The 13662-nt window shown below is 39.7% G+C and overlaps 1 protein-coding gene across 12 annotated transcripts in view; it reads right to left on the bottom strand.

The window, feature by feature from the left end:
- The window catches only part of PTPRC (protein tyrosine phosphatase receptor type C), a 69619-nt gene extending 58499 nt beyond the window's left edge, over nt 1-11120 (bottom strand). For 6 of the 12 annotated variants that reach the window (XM_056355409.1, XM_056355411.1, XM_056355413.1 and 3 more), the window contains exons 1-2: nt 11002-11119; nt 10802-10919 (exon numbers count right to left, since the gene is read on the bottom strand). In XM_056355409.1, coding sequence (XP_056211384.1) covers nt 10802-10868 — 67 coding nt within the window. In that variant the 5' untranslated portion in view covers nt 10869-10919; nt 11002-11119. The other 6 variants (XM_056355402.1, XM_056355406.1, XM_056355405.1 and 3 more) reach the window with 3 other exon arrangements.
- Between the last annotated feature and the right edge of the window lie 2542 nt (nt 11121-13662).

Raw genomic sequence — 13662 nt, 5'->3', positions numbered from 1 at the left:
TATCTGACATGCTCTGTTATTAAAATGACTTCATTGCTCAGTGAAGAGTGTTTTTTAGAAGCTGTGGTTTGCAAGCAATCCTTCCCTTGCTATTTAAGGCATGCTCCTGCAATAACACACTTGTTGACATCTCTGGAGCAGAATCACTTCCACGTTGTAAATGGCTCTCTTCCCAACAGTAGCACAAAAACTGAAACCAGCTACTGTAACAAACACTTGCCTGTTTATTCATGGATTGTGCAAAACTGCATCTTAGTAGGCTCTTAAGCCCAGCATTAATCACAGCAAGAAAACAAATACAGCTGTTGATTTTTTATTAGCTTGTAGAACAATCTGATCCCCAAATCTCGGAATTTTTGTGGGACCTTTTCTCCTGGACTCTTCTATGATTTCTAATGAACTTAATACAGCCTGTGTTGATTCAAAAGGCATCTGTAGGCGAGAACTCCATAAACAGTATGCCTCTATAAATACTATCTCACTACATATTAAAACTTACCTGTTTTATCACTTCAAAATCCTCATGGCCAAAAAGGCCAATCTTCAGAAAAATATAAAGTGCTAAATTCAAAAGGCCGTGTATCACTGGATTTTATAAAAGTTTCACCTCTGAGTATTACAAGACTTCTAAGTATTACAGCACCTTGATCCATTAATATCAAGGATAAATAACTTTGTAGATCTCACATTCATTTCCTTGAACCACCTCCCACATATTCAGTACCATTCCACTGTAAACCCTCTAAGTTGTAAGTATGCAAGTTGACACTGGGTTACGCTGTTACGATTGCTAATGTCTTCTAAGAGTGAGAGTACTGGGTGGCTCTCAGAAACATTTATTTCTAAGTCATTTGATTAGCAGACTAGGACAGCAAAACCAGAAATGCTACTAAGTTGTGCTAACACATATTTCTTACTGCTGTTTCACATCTTTCCCTCAAACCTCAACCACATTTCATACTTCAGACTAACACACTAGACTGCAGGTGTGTGGAGGATGTAGAAAAGTCTTTCAGTTCTGTTGAGACAGCACAGTTGAGTACAGAAGCATTAATGAAACTGCAAGCAAGGCCATGTATTTTTGTGTACTTGTTGGGCAGTCTCAGTTATCATAGATGTTATGCTTCCACTCACACACACAGATACGTGGCACAGGTAGGCATGCATCTTCACACACATTATTTGGGGATGAGGGAACTTGTATCTATATCACTTACAAGAGACCTAGGGGATCAAGTCAAAAAAAAAAAAAAAAAAAAAAAAAAGAAACCACATAATTTAAAACATATGCTTCATTATCATTTATATTCTTCCAAGAAAGAGTGACATGAATAAGAAACTCTCCATATCCTCTATCCAAAACTCTTTAAAACCAAAATATTTATCTAAGGTGTATATGCATGTGATTCTGCATTCATTTTAGACATCAGAGGTCTATCCCAAGAAGATTAATTAAACTGCTGCAGTAACAACATTGGTCATCTTTCCTTCAGCTATGCAATCAAGGCAGAGTCAGCTTGGTCTATATCTCTCCACAATGGTTGGGTTACATTTATAAATGCTACCACCGAGACTCCTAAAACACCTAATTTACTAGACAGGCTCACTATTGTATTTACCCTTAAGTGTGGAGGATGCTTTGTAGCATGAAGCCTTTTGCTATGGTCCATTTAGTACAGCTTCTCACCTCATCTTGCAGACACTGGAAGTAAAATCTTCCAGTCCTGTTCTTGTGTCTCACAAGGAACCACTGACCAACTTCAGTTATTTCACGCAACACTGGTTAAAATGGAGACTACAGTTAATGTGATCATGTTTTAGAGAATTTCAGATTTGCTGAAATTAAGCACAGCATGGTTTGTTCTTACTCAGCACAAAAGTATTGGCTCCCCATTGATGACATGTCCTTTAGTACTTAGAATAAGGTAGAAATTTAGGTACAAGTCATCTGTTCCGTATTTTTATTTTTCTTTGCTCAGATACTCTATTTCAACATAATCTAATGCACAAAAAATCAGTTTCTTCAGATTAATTTGTGATAATTTACAAGTTGCAAGAGATGAAGCACCCCTCAGAAAATTTAAGGAATTATGACCCTACATTTTGCAACAAGGTAAGCGTTACTAGCTTCAACTTAACAGGTGATGAAACTGAGATCTGGAGAAATGAAAATGACTTAACACTTCACATTATGAGCTTCTGAGACAGCCTAGACTGCAGCTGACTTCTGTCTCTTAGATCATATTCTAGAAGCTTGACTCCGCTCTGCCATTTATCTTACCCTTTTTTTCCACCTACATATGTCTTAACTCACAAGCATCCAGAAACAGTTCAGAGACTAATATTATCTTAAATATTCCATTCACAGCTTCTGCAATGTATATGAATACCTGGAAAGGCTTTACTAGCTGTATATTTTTGTACCATCTCAGCTGAGGCTCCGTATTGTATTACATTTCCCTGAGTGTAAAATCTTTCAGCTCATATAGGATATATATCCTTCATCTAACCAACTACTATCTCCTTATATGTTGTACAGGAAGCTTCATTGTACAGCTTCATTTTTCTATTAGCTAATTTGATTATTTCTTTTTGTCTGGAAAAGAATGTATATCAAAAGGCAATTAAAAATATTGCTCCATTGAGTCCACGTTTTTGCAACAACAAAAGAAGTCATTCATGCACAACAAAAAATAACTCTAGAGCTCTATGCTGGGCAGCAGGATTATGAATGAAGAACAGAGATTGTAAGAGAAGTCTTTGAAACTAGAGAATAGAAACCTAAGCAAGCAGGCTAGCCGAGGAGGCACTGACACTGCAAAGTAGTGGTATAAAAGGACAGGACAGGACAGGACAGGGAAAGGAAAGGGAAAGGGAAAGGGAAAGGGAAAGGGAAAGGGAAAGGGAAAGGGAAAGGGAAAGGGAAAGGGAAAGGGAAAGGGAAAAGGGAAAGGGAAAGGGAAAGGAAAGGGAAAGGGAAAGGGAAAGGGAAAGGGAAAGGGAAAGGGAAAGGGAAAGGGAAAGGGAAAGGGAAAGGGAAAGGGAAAGGGAAAGGGAAAGGGAAAGGGAAAGGGAAAGGGAAAGGGAAAGGGAAAGGGAAGGGAAGGAAAGGAAAGGAAAGGAAAGGAAAGGAAAGAAAGGAAAGGAAAGGAAAGGAAAGGAAAGGAAAGGAAAGGAAAGGAAAGGAAAGGAAAGGAAAGGAAAGGAAGGAAGGAAAGGAAAGGAAAGGAAAGAAAGGAAAGGAAAGGAAAGGAAAGGAAAGGAAAGGAAAGGAAAAGGAAAGAAAGGAAAGGAAAGGAAGGAAAGGAAAGGAAAGGAAAGGAAAGGAAAGGAAAGGGAAAGGAAAAGGAAAGTGGATCCTGTTAGCTATACAACGCTATGGATAATATAAGCTGGCACTTAAGTGCTCACAGCTAGTTTCTAAAATCCTGGCACTGAAGGCCCCAAACTTCTTGACTTGAAAAGGAAGGAAGCCTGGAAATAGATAAAATGTTGTAACAGTTACTGAAACACCAGTGAACAAGATCTGTTCACAAGTGTATGGATAGCCTGGAAATTCATCAGGACACAGAGTACAACAGTGTGAGAGAACAGTAAAGTTGCAGGGGAAAAACCAGCTTTTACCACTCTACCTGTTATTTTAATCTTGATATTTACAGAAGGAAGTCAGAGTTTTGCCGCTTTAAAGTTTTTTTTACTATTTTTTGCACAGAAGTGCTTCAGGGCCTAAACCGAGCTTTGAAGAGTAAACTATTCCCCCTGCAATGTATTGGATGTTCTGTACTTCATAATTTTGCCTGAAAGAAATAGCTGTTTGATTTCTAGTTATATACTATTAAAGAGGAATAGCTGTGAACAACAGACATCTCCACATGATGCAGAAAGCAGCAGAGCTCAGGGACAATCACTGTCTCCCAGACGGGGCTGGCAATCGCAGCCCCAGAAGCCAGCTCAAAGGACATGTCTCCCAAGCAGGGCACAGGCAGCCAAGTCCAGCCCTATCTGAGCTGTTACATTCCTGTAACACCTGTGTTCTTGCTCGGGTTTGAAAGGAGTTCACTCACAGCCACAAAGCTGAAATGCTAGCAAGCCTTGCCCAGCACACAACACTTCCTTGCAGTGCCTCTCATTCCTCTGTTGTCTCAAGTGCTATTTCTGCCACCCCTGCACTGCGCTCCCCTGTGGTCCTCACTCCTGGGGCCAGCAGCACAGGAGGAACAGCCACCCGAACAAAGGGGAATGATGGGGGTGAGGCTCAGGGCAAGTCTGTGCTGCAAAACACAGGGTAATGCAGATGCACTCGAGCTAACTCTATATAAGGTAGCTGAATGAGTACAAAGACAAGTCAAGCCATGACAGCAGAGAGTTCATTGTGGGTTAATTTGCTCTGCCTTCCTGGTGGGCCAGATATATGCCTATGAATATTAATTCTTAAAACTAGATCAAGAACATAAACAGAGGACAGAACATTTTCATGGCCTGCTGTTCTCCTTTCCTTGCTCCCAGCATGGTACAGTATATACCACAATGCAGCTGCACAGCAAAAGGAAACAGGGTAATTTTCATGCACTATATACAATGCATCCACAATTTCACTGTGGAGACTGTCTACTTGTTTAATGTATACACGTGCTCCCAGGGAGGCAGGCAGTTCTGTAGATAGGTCACAGGAGTCAGAAAAACGGTTTGATTCCCAATATTAGGTACATTTTGAAAAGTCACTTCATCCTGTTTCCTCCTCCCACTTCTGCCTTATTTCATTATACATGCAATGTCTCTAACCCACTCACTGTTGATTAGTTCTTCAGAATCTAAATATATAAATGTAAGTTCACCAAACCAAAACTAAAGGAAGTGGTTCCAACACACCATGCCACTGAGCTGGATTTTCTTTAGAACTAGTCTCTGCATGGCACTTTTGCAGCTTTAGGTCTATACTGCCCAAACATTCTCAGTATGTCAATACACTGATGTGGGCGAATACAGAATGATGAGCAAATGTCTTTTTCATACTATGTAAGAAACACTCATTAGTCCAGTGCCTCTTGCCCTGTCTATACTTATAATCAATATACCACAATAACAACCTAGCCATTTGCTCATTATGTTTGTGCAGGTCTAGGTGAATGGATAAGAAAATTACACGTTTAGTCCAAATCAGTAGCTAATTCTAGTCCAGAAACCACGTAGCTATGCCAGTGTGCTGCTGTGCTCCAATTAATGTGTCCTGCTGGTGGCTTAGGTACACCATCGTAATGAAAATGAACTGCTGCTTCCAGTTCAGAAGTGGTTTGCATCAGGCCAGTCCCGGAAGAGAGCAGGACTGCCTGCATCTCTGTGCACACACAAACTCTCTGTCATGGTTGATTTTGAATAAAGTATTGGAACTGTGCAAGATTTGAAAAGCAGGCAAGTTGTTTCAAGTGATTAAGAGGTCCCTGAGTTTGAGACTCTGGGGTATGTATGTCAGAAAGCTTTAAGTGCACCACTAGAAAAAAAAACAATATGACACAGTCTTAAACGTAACCTGCAGGGGAGCATCCATAACAGGAAAACATCAGAGGCTGTGCTCTGAAGCCTTCACTTCACTTTCTTCTACCTTAATACTTATCCTCCTGCCAGAGCAATCTCCCTTATCCTTTATCCTACACATAAAATGAGCCAATATTGCTAAGTTCTGCTATTTAAAAATTAGGTCTGACAGACTATTTCTAAAGTGATAGACCAATCTGTGAAAAAGCTTTTCACAGAAAGTCAAAGCCATAGGGTGTGCTACTCTGATGCTGATGTCTGTGCAAAGAAAACATAACACTTCGAGGTGGAAACCTCCACGGCTGCTGGGCACAGAGACTGCATGGCCCCAGATTTCATGTGTGTGCACTGGTTTTGGCTTGGGATAGAGTTAATTTTCTTCACAGTAGTTAGTAGGGGGCTACGTTTCAGATCTCTGATGAAAACAGTGTTGATAATACAGGGATGTTTATGTTACTGCTGATCAGTGCTTACACAGAGTCAAGGCAAGCTTCTCACATCATCCTGTCAGCGGGTAGGCAGGGGTGCACAAGAAGCTGGGAAGGAACACAGCCAGGACAGCTGACCAAAGGGATATTCCTGACCATATGATATCATGCTTAGCATATAAAACTGGGAGAAGGAGGAGGAGGTGGGGGAACATTCAGGGTGATGGCGTTTGTTTTCCCAAGTAACTGTTACACACGATGGAGCGCTGCTTTCCTGGCGGTGGCTGAACACCTGCCTGCCAATGGGAAGCGGTGAATGAATCCCTTGTTTTGTTTTGCTTGTGTGTGGTTCTTGCTTTACCTATTAAACTGTCTTTATCTCAACTCACACGTCTTCCCACTTTTACCCTTCAAATTCTCTCCCCCATCTCACTGGAGGGGAGCAAGTGAGCGGCTGTGTGGGGCTTAGCTGCCAGCTGGCACAAAACCATGACAGTCCTTTTTGGCACCCAGTGTGGGGCTTGAAGGGTCCAGATAATGACAGATTTGATTGAAATGTCCTAGATTGAATTTATAGGGAGGTTTCTGTGATTGTGATGCGTGGGGCTTGCTTGCCTCATTGTAAATTGGACTTTAGTGCTCATTAGTAGCTGTTTTTTTGCTTTTGCTGCTTACTGTACTGCTTATCATTTTATTGTGCCATGCCTGGGAACATTGTGATAACAGCAATGGCGATGCACCAGGGCATCACTGCTGTTTCTGTGCTGCTGTACTGGACAGGCTGCAAGACCAGTGTGAGCTCAAGTCAAAGGGACTGTGACCTGTGGATGAGTCCACATGGGAGCAGGTCACCTTGAAGCACCTGTGGCCATGAATAAATCCACACCAGAGCAAGAACGTCTCAAAGTGCCTGTGGCCATGGTTATGTCTGTGCTGCAGAGGTACACCTCTGAAGGCATTTTAGCCCAAGGACAAGTCCATGCTGGAGAAGGTACACCTCACAGCACCTGTGGCTGTGGATAAGTCCATGCTGCAGCAGGTACACCCTGGAGCAGTGGCTGTGCATGAGGTCATGCTGGAACCTTTCAAAGCATGTGGCTATGGATAAGCCCATGACAGAGCAGGTACACCCCTGGAGGGACTGCAGACATGGGTAAGGCAACACTGGAGCAGGTTTACCTGTGAAGGCATTGTGGCCCATGGAGAAGGCCAGGCTGGAACAGGTATACCTTAAAGTGACTGCAGCTGTGGATAAGTCTATGCCAGAGCAGGTATACTTGTGAAGAGACTGTGCCTCATAGCTAAGGCTCCACTTGGAGGTATCCCTTGTATCCCTTAGGTACAACCCCCCAGGGTCTGCAGTCTGCAGATAAGTCCAAGCCAGAACAGGGGCAAGGAGAAGAGTTCATTGCAATGTTAAACCCTGCAGGCTTGTCCAAAGGGGCCAGGGGTGGAGGCTGTAATGGTAATACCTTTAATTTTTTGTAACCCATTATTTGAGTTGCATATTATAGGAATTACTACAGTAGGAAACACTTGAACCAATGGAGGACATGCCTTGCAAGAAGCAGTGCAAGTGCACCAGTAACCTGACCTGAGCTTGCTTTGGTGCCCAATAACTACACACCACACCACCTCTCCTTCCTGAGTGACCACCATAACAGGTGGAACCCAAAGTCATGGACCAAAAAAAATCAATGGACATTTGTGGACATTTGAAAGACATTTTACAGAACTGGTCCCTAAACTAAGGGTATGATGTCTGTGTACTATATCAAAGGACCAGAAGGGTGTGGTGGTGGTCATGGTTAATGAGGTTGTATTGGATAGTGTGGTACCTGAGCATGACAAAAATGGTATGGAGTAACAAAAACATCCCTATATTATCAGCATTGTTTTCAGCACAAACCCAAAACATAGCCCCATACTAGTTACTATGAAAAACTTTAACTCTATCCCAGCCAAAACCAGCATAGCATGCCTGTCAAAGCTCAGCATTTTTAACTTGGAAAATAAAAAAGTCACACCCAAAAATATCAAGCTTCCTGAAATAAAGGAAGTGGCTCAGAAGTGGGTGAAGGTTTTTGAAAGCTGTCAAATTGCTAATACTTTTGTGGAGGAAGGGGGAGGAACCTGAATCAGTGATGTCATGGAAAAAAAATAGGGGCTTGTCCTGTAAGTGTTTCTTTTCCTTTTTTCCAAATGGAAGCAAAAGGTTTTTTCCTGGGGTATTTCGTTTCTTGGTTGTTTTTCTTTTCATTTGGAAGTTGGGGAGGGTAGTGTGTTCGGTTTGGGGTTTTTCATTTGTTTGTTGTAGGGGGTTTATTTAGTTTGGTTTTGAGGTTTTGCTGTGGGTTTTTTTCATAAACAGGTATTGATGCATTGTTTCATGTATGTTATGATAACTTTTTTGATTGGGAAGTCAGCCTAGATATTAGAATGTTATCAATCTTACACTAAAGATTTAAAGAAGCACACATCAGGAAACTAAGGATTTTAGTAAAGCTAGCTGTTCCATGTAGGTAGAGATGAAAGACTAACCAATAGTGCACTAAACGCTGATAAATTTAATGGAATGTTTCAGCAGTGGAAACATTTACAAGGATAGATTGAACTCCAAGTTTGGTGTTTATTGGTACCATATATTGGTATGTACATATTGGTACTACATCCATATATTGGTATGTACATCCAGAAATACAATTACTGGTCTATTTCTTATTAGGATAAACAGCTGAATACATGTCTTTTAATTGAGGGATTTACCTAGTAAAAAGGCCTTTTTGCAGGCTCTAGTTATTCCTAACATTGTTGTTGTTGTTTTAATGTAGTTTGATGCTCCTAAAAGTGGCTTGGTGATTACAGAAAATTAGATGTTTTATAGGATGCCTGTGCTTGTGGTGGAAGTCGGACAACCTTAAAGTTTCTCCTGCTAGGTCTTCAAAATCACTACATACAATAGGCTCTTGGAGAATAATAATAATAGTAATAACAAAAGAAGCCCCAAAGCCCACCCAACATTTACTAGCATGTGCCTGAAATTAGTTCTTGCCATAAAACCAAAGCCTACACCCCTTTTCCAAATGTTGCTCCTCCATTAACAAAACCCTCCTTAGAAGACTGCCCAGCTGCCCATAGCTACGAGGCAGAGTAATCTACACAGCAAAGATGTGTGACAGGAGAATCAATCTCTGTGTCAAAGTACACGGTGAAAACATGGTCTGTGAGGTTGAGTACTTGATACTACAGCACAAGACTGCTAATTGTTTTAAGTGTACTATAGAGGAGTTAAAACTTATAGTTTGAGGCCCTACTGTTTAGTAAAAGCATGTAGAAAGGAACTGGCTCAAGCTAGACCACTGTGAGTGGACAGAGAAAATAACTATTACTTGAAATAAAATACTGCTACCCCTCTTTCTGTCTTCCAGCCCTCTCTTAGTTAACACATTGACTGACTGTGGAGGCGGCTGAGAGAGCAGATAGTAACCTGCCCTTTCTGAAGAAAAGGGAGTGGTGGGAAGTCTCAGAAAGACTTATAAAATGGAAAGTAGGACAGCAGATGAAAAAAAAAAAAAAAAAAAAAGAGGAGGGGGGGGGGCACAGGAAAAGCAAGAGATTTTCTTCTTTTCCTTTACGGTACAATATTCACTTGTTTTCTTATGATATCCCACTGCTACCAACCAGATTTATTCAGTACTGCCTCTCTTCAGAGACTTTGAAGGACAAGAGAACTAATGGTCAGGCTTCAAATGCTCTTCTTAGCTGGTTATCAACTAAAGGTAGATCATTTTCTGGCTTACATCAGTAAAAACCTGGAGTTACTATAGTGACATGATGATAGAAGCGTGCATAAATTCAATGTATGTGAAAAGACACTTCAGCCCTTCAAATAATTTGCTGTCATTTTAGAATATATGTTTCAAGCCACTTTTTAGGGTGAACATAACTTTAGAGAAAAGCTTTTGTATCTGCCATCAACTATCCCAAATTACATTAACTAGCTAAACCGATGGAATGTACATATACATAGAATGCTGCATGTTTTTTTTCAAGAAAGTATTAAACACAGATCTGTTTTTGGTTTTATTTTGTCAAACTATTACCTCAAAATTAATTGTTTTTCTTGCTACTCACATTATCTGTCACATCTAGCATGTTTTGCAAGATCAATCTCTTGGGCTCTTTCCTTTATAGAATTTAAAACAATTAAGCAATAAATTCACCTGCAGTGGTATAATTAAACAGATAATTAAATTTTTGAAGGCTCTTTAAGAAGCAGTTTTTATAAAATAAATACATCTTCTATATTTTACAAAATTATATAAAATAAGTAATTTCCCAACTGTAGATATTAACTTACAATGTTTAGATTTTTTTCACTACTGCTACTGCAGTAAAAATAAAAATTTGAGGAACTCTAAGCAGATTCTGAGATCAGGGAGTGGCTAAAATGGATGGGAAGATTTTTTTCTTGAAGGATTTAAACACAGAAAACAAAGTACTACATTGTGAGATGAAACCAAACATTAAGACTCTACTGAATAGGTTCACATAAGAGATCTAAATGTATTCTTTTTCAAATACAACTACAAATCTTTTGAGGTTGTTTTTTTTAAATGGTTTGTATAACTCTCACATATGACCATGCGGAAGACATTTTAGCCTTGTACATTATGCGTCAACCTTCCTGATCTAGGTTCTGACACGATCACATACAATTGTATTCTAGTTTCTGAACAAAGGTGTTATTTCTCTGCTCTGCAAATCTTTTCATTTGTTTTATTTCTACAGAGGACATTCAGGGATCAAAATGAGAGAAAGAAATATCAATTTCTACCTACCTTTGACAAAAGCATCCTGTCTCAGAAATGCAACACCAAATGCTAAGAGTTTAAGCCACAAAAACATGGTTATTTCTGGAAATCAGGCGTATCCTTATGAAACAGCATGTGTCTCCCTCTGGAAAGCAAAATAAGTGTTATCTGTCTGCAAAAGAACTCAGCAAAACTTGAACCAGAAAGGAGAATAACTAGGCACATACATTGCACTGCCTGCTTATCTGTGAAGGAGTTGCTTCCTCTGTTACCCAAACTAACCACTCGCAAACTCGCTAAGCAGTTTAGTGATGTCAGAGACAAACTTCTTCAAAAAAAATTCTTTCAGTTTCCAGGAAGTTAAAAGGGTTTTTCTTAAGTTGCTGCAGTAATGCTCAGCTTCCTTAATTCAAATTAAATATATTATTTTCAGCCATTTCTTTCTACTGAGGAGCTAAACAAGACTTAACTTTTCAAAGGACTGGATTTAATAGTCATCCTTTCTCTTCATATTTACTTTTCTTTTGCAAATATTCACTGTGTCCCTTCTACGTTATGGATGCTTCCTGAGATTTCTGTTGAGAGAGAGAAACCCAAACCATCAGTCAACAAAACCCTTCTACTGGTAACAAGACCTTCATAAAAAGATGTATCCTCAAGTGAAGTGTCTGCTGATTAAATGAAAACCCTTTAAACATGGGATATATTTCTGAATCTTTCTGCAATGATGCAATTCTAGGTATGACAGTAATACACAACAAATGGGTAGACACAATCTAATTCTGTTTTACGTAATGTTCAGTTCCTATTTAGATAGTACAATGCAATTCTTTACCATAATAGTGCTGGAGGATTGTGATCCCTTTCCTGAAGTCGATACAAGGTACAGCAAAAACATTTCCCCTCACTGCATGCAGTCAGTTAGTACTCAATAAGAAATGCCCATTATATAGTAGGTTAACAAAGGGAATAAATGTTGGGATGGCTTCTCTTATTGGAGGTTTCAAAGATTGTAAAAGAACCAGCAGAATCCTGTCACAAGATGGATAAAGGGAAAAGAACACATTTGTGCTTATTCTTGATTTCCTTTGGAGACTACCTAAGCATCACACGGGGGAAAAATGTTGCACAAATTCACATAATAATTCAAGGATGACATGAGTGAATCAAACTCCTCATATGATTAAACCCAGCTTCTACACATCCAACTTTGAGTCAAGTCCTATAACATAGACCAAAATCTTAGCTTCCATTAAGCAATATTTCTCTATACAAACTGTCTGTAATAACAACTATATTGCAAATGTGTTCAGAACAAAACTGACATAGTGATATCACTCTGACACTCCAGAGACTCCCACTTTGATACACAATAACTTCATCCTAAAGTTGTCACAAACTGGATTTGGACTACAGCCATACATCGTCTGCAGCACTGGCATCTTAGTCCCTGTTATCCTAGGCAAAACCAAAATACCAGAAGGGCTGAAGTGTGCCACCTGATGAATAGGGTGCATGATATCCTGTGGAGAAATTCACATAAAGGCTCTCAGCAAGAACCAGGCTCTATTTCTACCTGAGCTTCCCCAGCAGTTTTATATAGCCTCCACCCAACTTTTTATGCTGTGTCGCCAAGACAAACTCCTGCACAGTGGACCTTTTCTGGCTGTGTGATATTTACATACCCTCCATAGCACTGAAATACTGCAACATATTGTATATATTATTTAGTGATAACATCACACACTTTAGCCATCATACCATTCTGGTACAATATTATTACTCGCATTTAACAGCTGAGAAACTATAAACCATCAACTGCTAAAATTACTGATCAAAATTACAACTTAAACTCATGGAGGATTTAAATTTTAAAGATTAAGGATTAAGGATTAAGACTTAAACCATATATCATAAGTCTCAGTGAAATGCTAAGAAGAAAAATCTCTCTTTCTGAGAGCAGATCCTTCAACCAACAAATTATTTCAGTGCCCATTTTCTGTCAATGAACCATTGCCTCGTAACTCAGAGAGAACAAACACCTCCACAGAAATTATATAGTGTCTTTGATTTCAGATTAGTCTTAAGTGTTCTAATATTCCATCTGCTTGCAGTGCATTTGAAATAAGAATTTGTGTAGTCTATTTGACATTTGTCTGTATGGACAACTGAGGAAGAAATCAAGGATATTGTGGTACTAAAACACTGGATTTTCAAAGACACTAATTAAAGCCGATATTTTTACTAAGAGATGCCACAAGCATTTTAGTCACTAAATCCTTAAAACAGCTGTGAATCTGGCCTAAGAAGGAAGAAGGAAGTGTGTGACAAAAAGCAAACTCTCAAGAATTCTACCCTCATAATAAGCCTTTGAAACCAGGTAATTATCAACTACATACACAAAGCTAGAAATTACAAAAAACAAAGTTCAGATTTAAACAAAAAAAAAAATACATAGAATCAGCCAAAGGGAATCAGTATCCTCTGCTAGAATTTTCATTAGTCAAAAAAACCCTAAATGTCACAGGATATAAAGCTGTGTGTGCTGGAGGACTTCAGAATTGGCAGAGCAATCTCAGCTCTCCTGATTAACCCAGGAGAGCGGTTTAGTTCCTCTCAGCAACAGGGAAGGTCGGGAAATGGTTGTTGCAGACTTGCTAAGTGGAAAACATGGGCCGTAAAAGCAGTTGCTCCAGAAAAAGAAAGAGAAGATGGTTTGAAGGGAAAATTCCTACAGTGTAGGGCTGGCTGATGGCCAGGATATATGCTCTTCTGTTTCACTCTTCTGTCAAGGAGAGATTGCTTGCTTTTGCTAGCTAAGATCACTGCATTGTGAGCAAGCCAAAGAACAGGCTATGAAGTATGGAATTTTTAGCTCTAGTGTGGTT

This window comes from Falco biarmicus, chromosome 11 (assembly GCF_023638135.1).
Source record: "Falco biarmicus isolate bFalBia1 chromosome 11, bFalBia1.pri, whole genome shotgun sequence".
Classification (NCBI taxonomy): Eukaryota; Metazoa; Chordata; class Aves; order Falconiformes; family Falconidae; genus Falco; species Falco biarmicus.
This window is presented reverse-complemented; position numbering and strand designations above follow the sequence as displayed.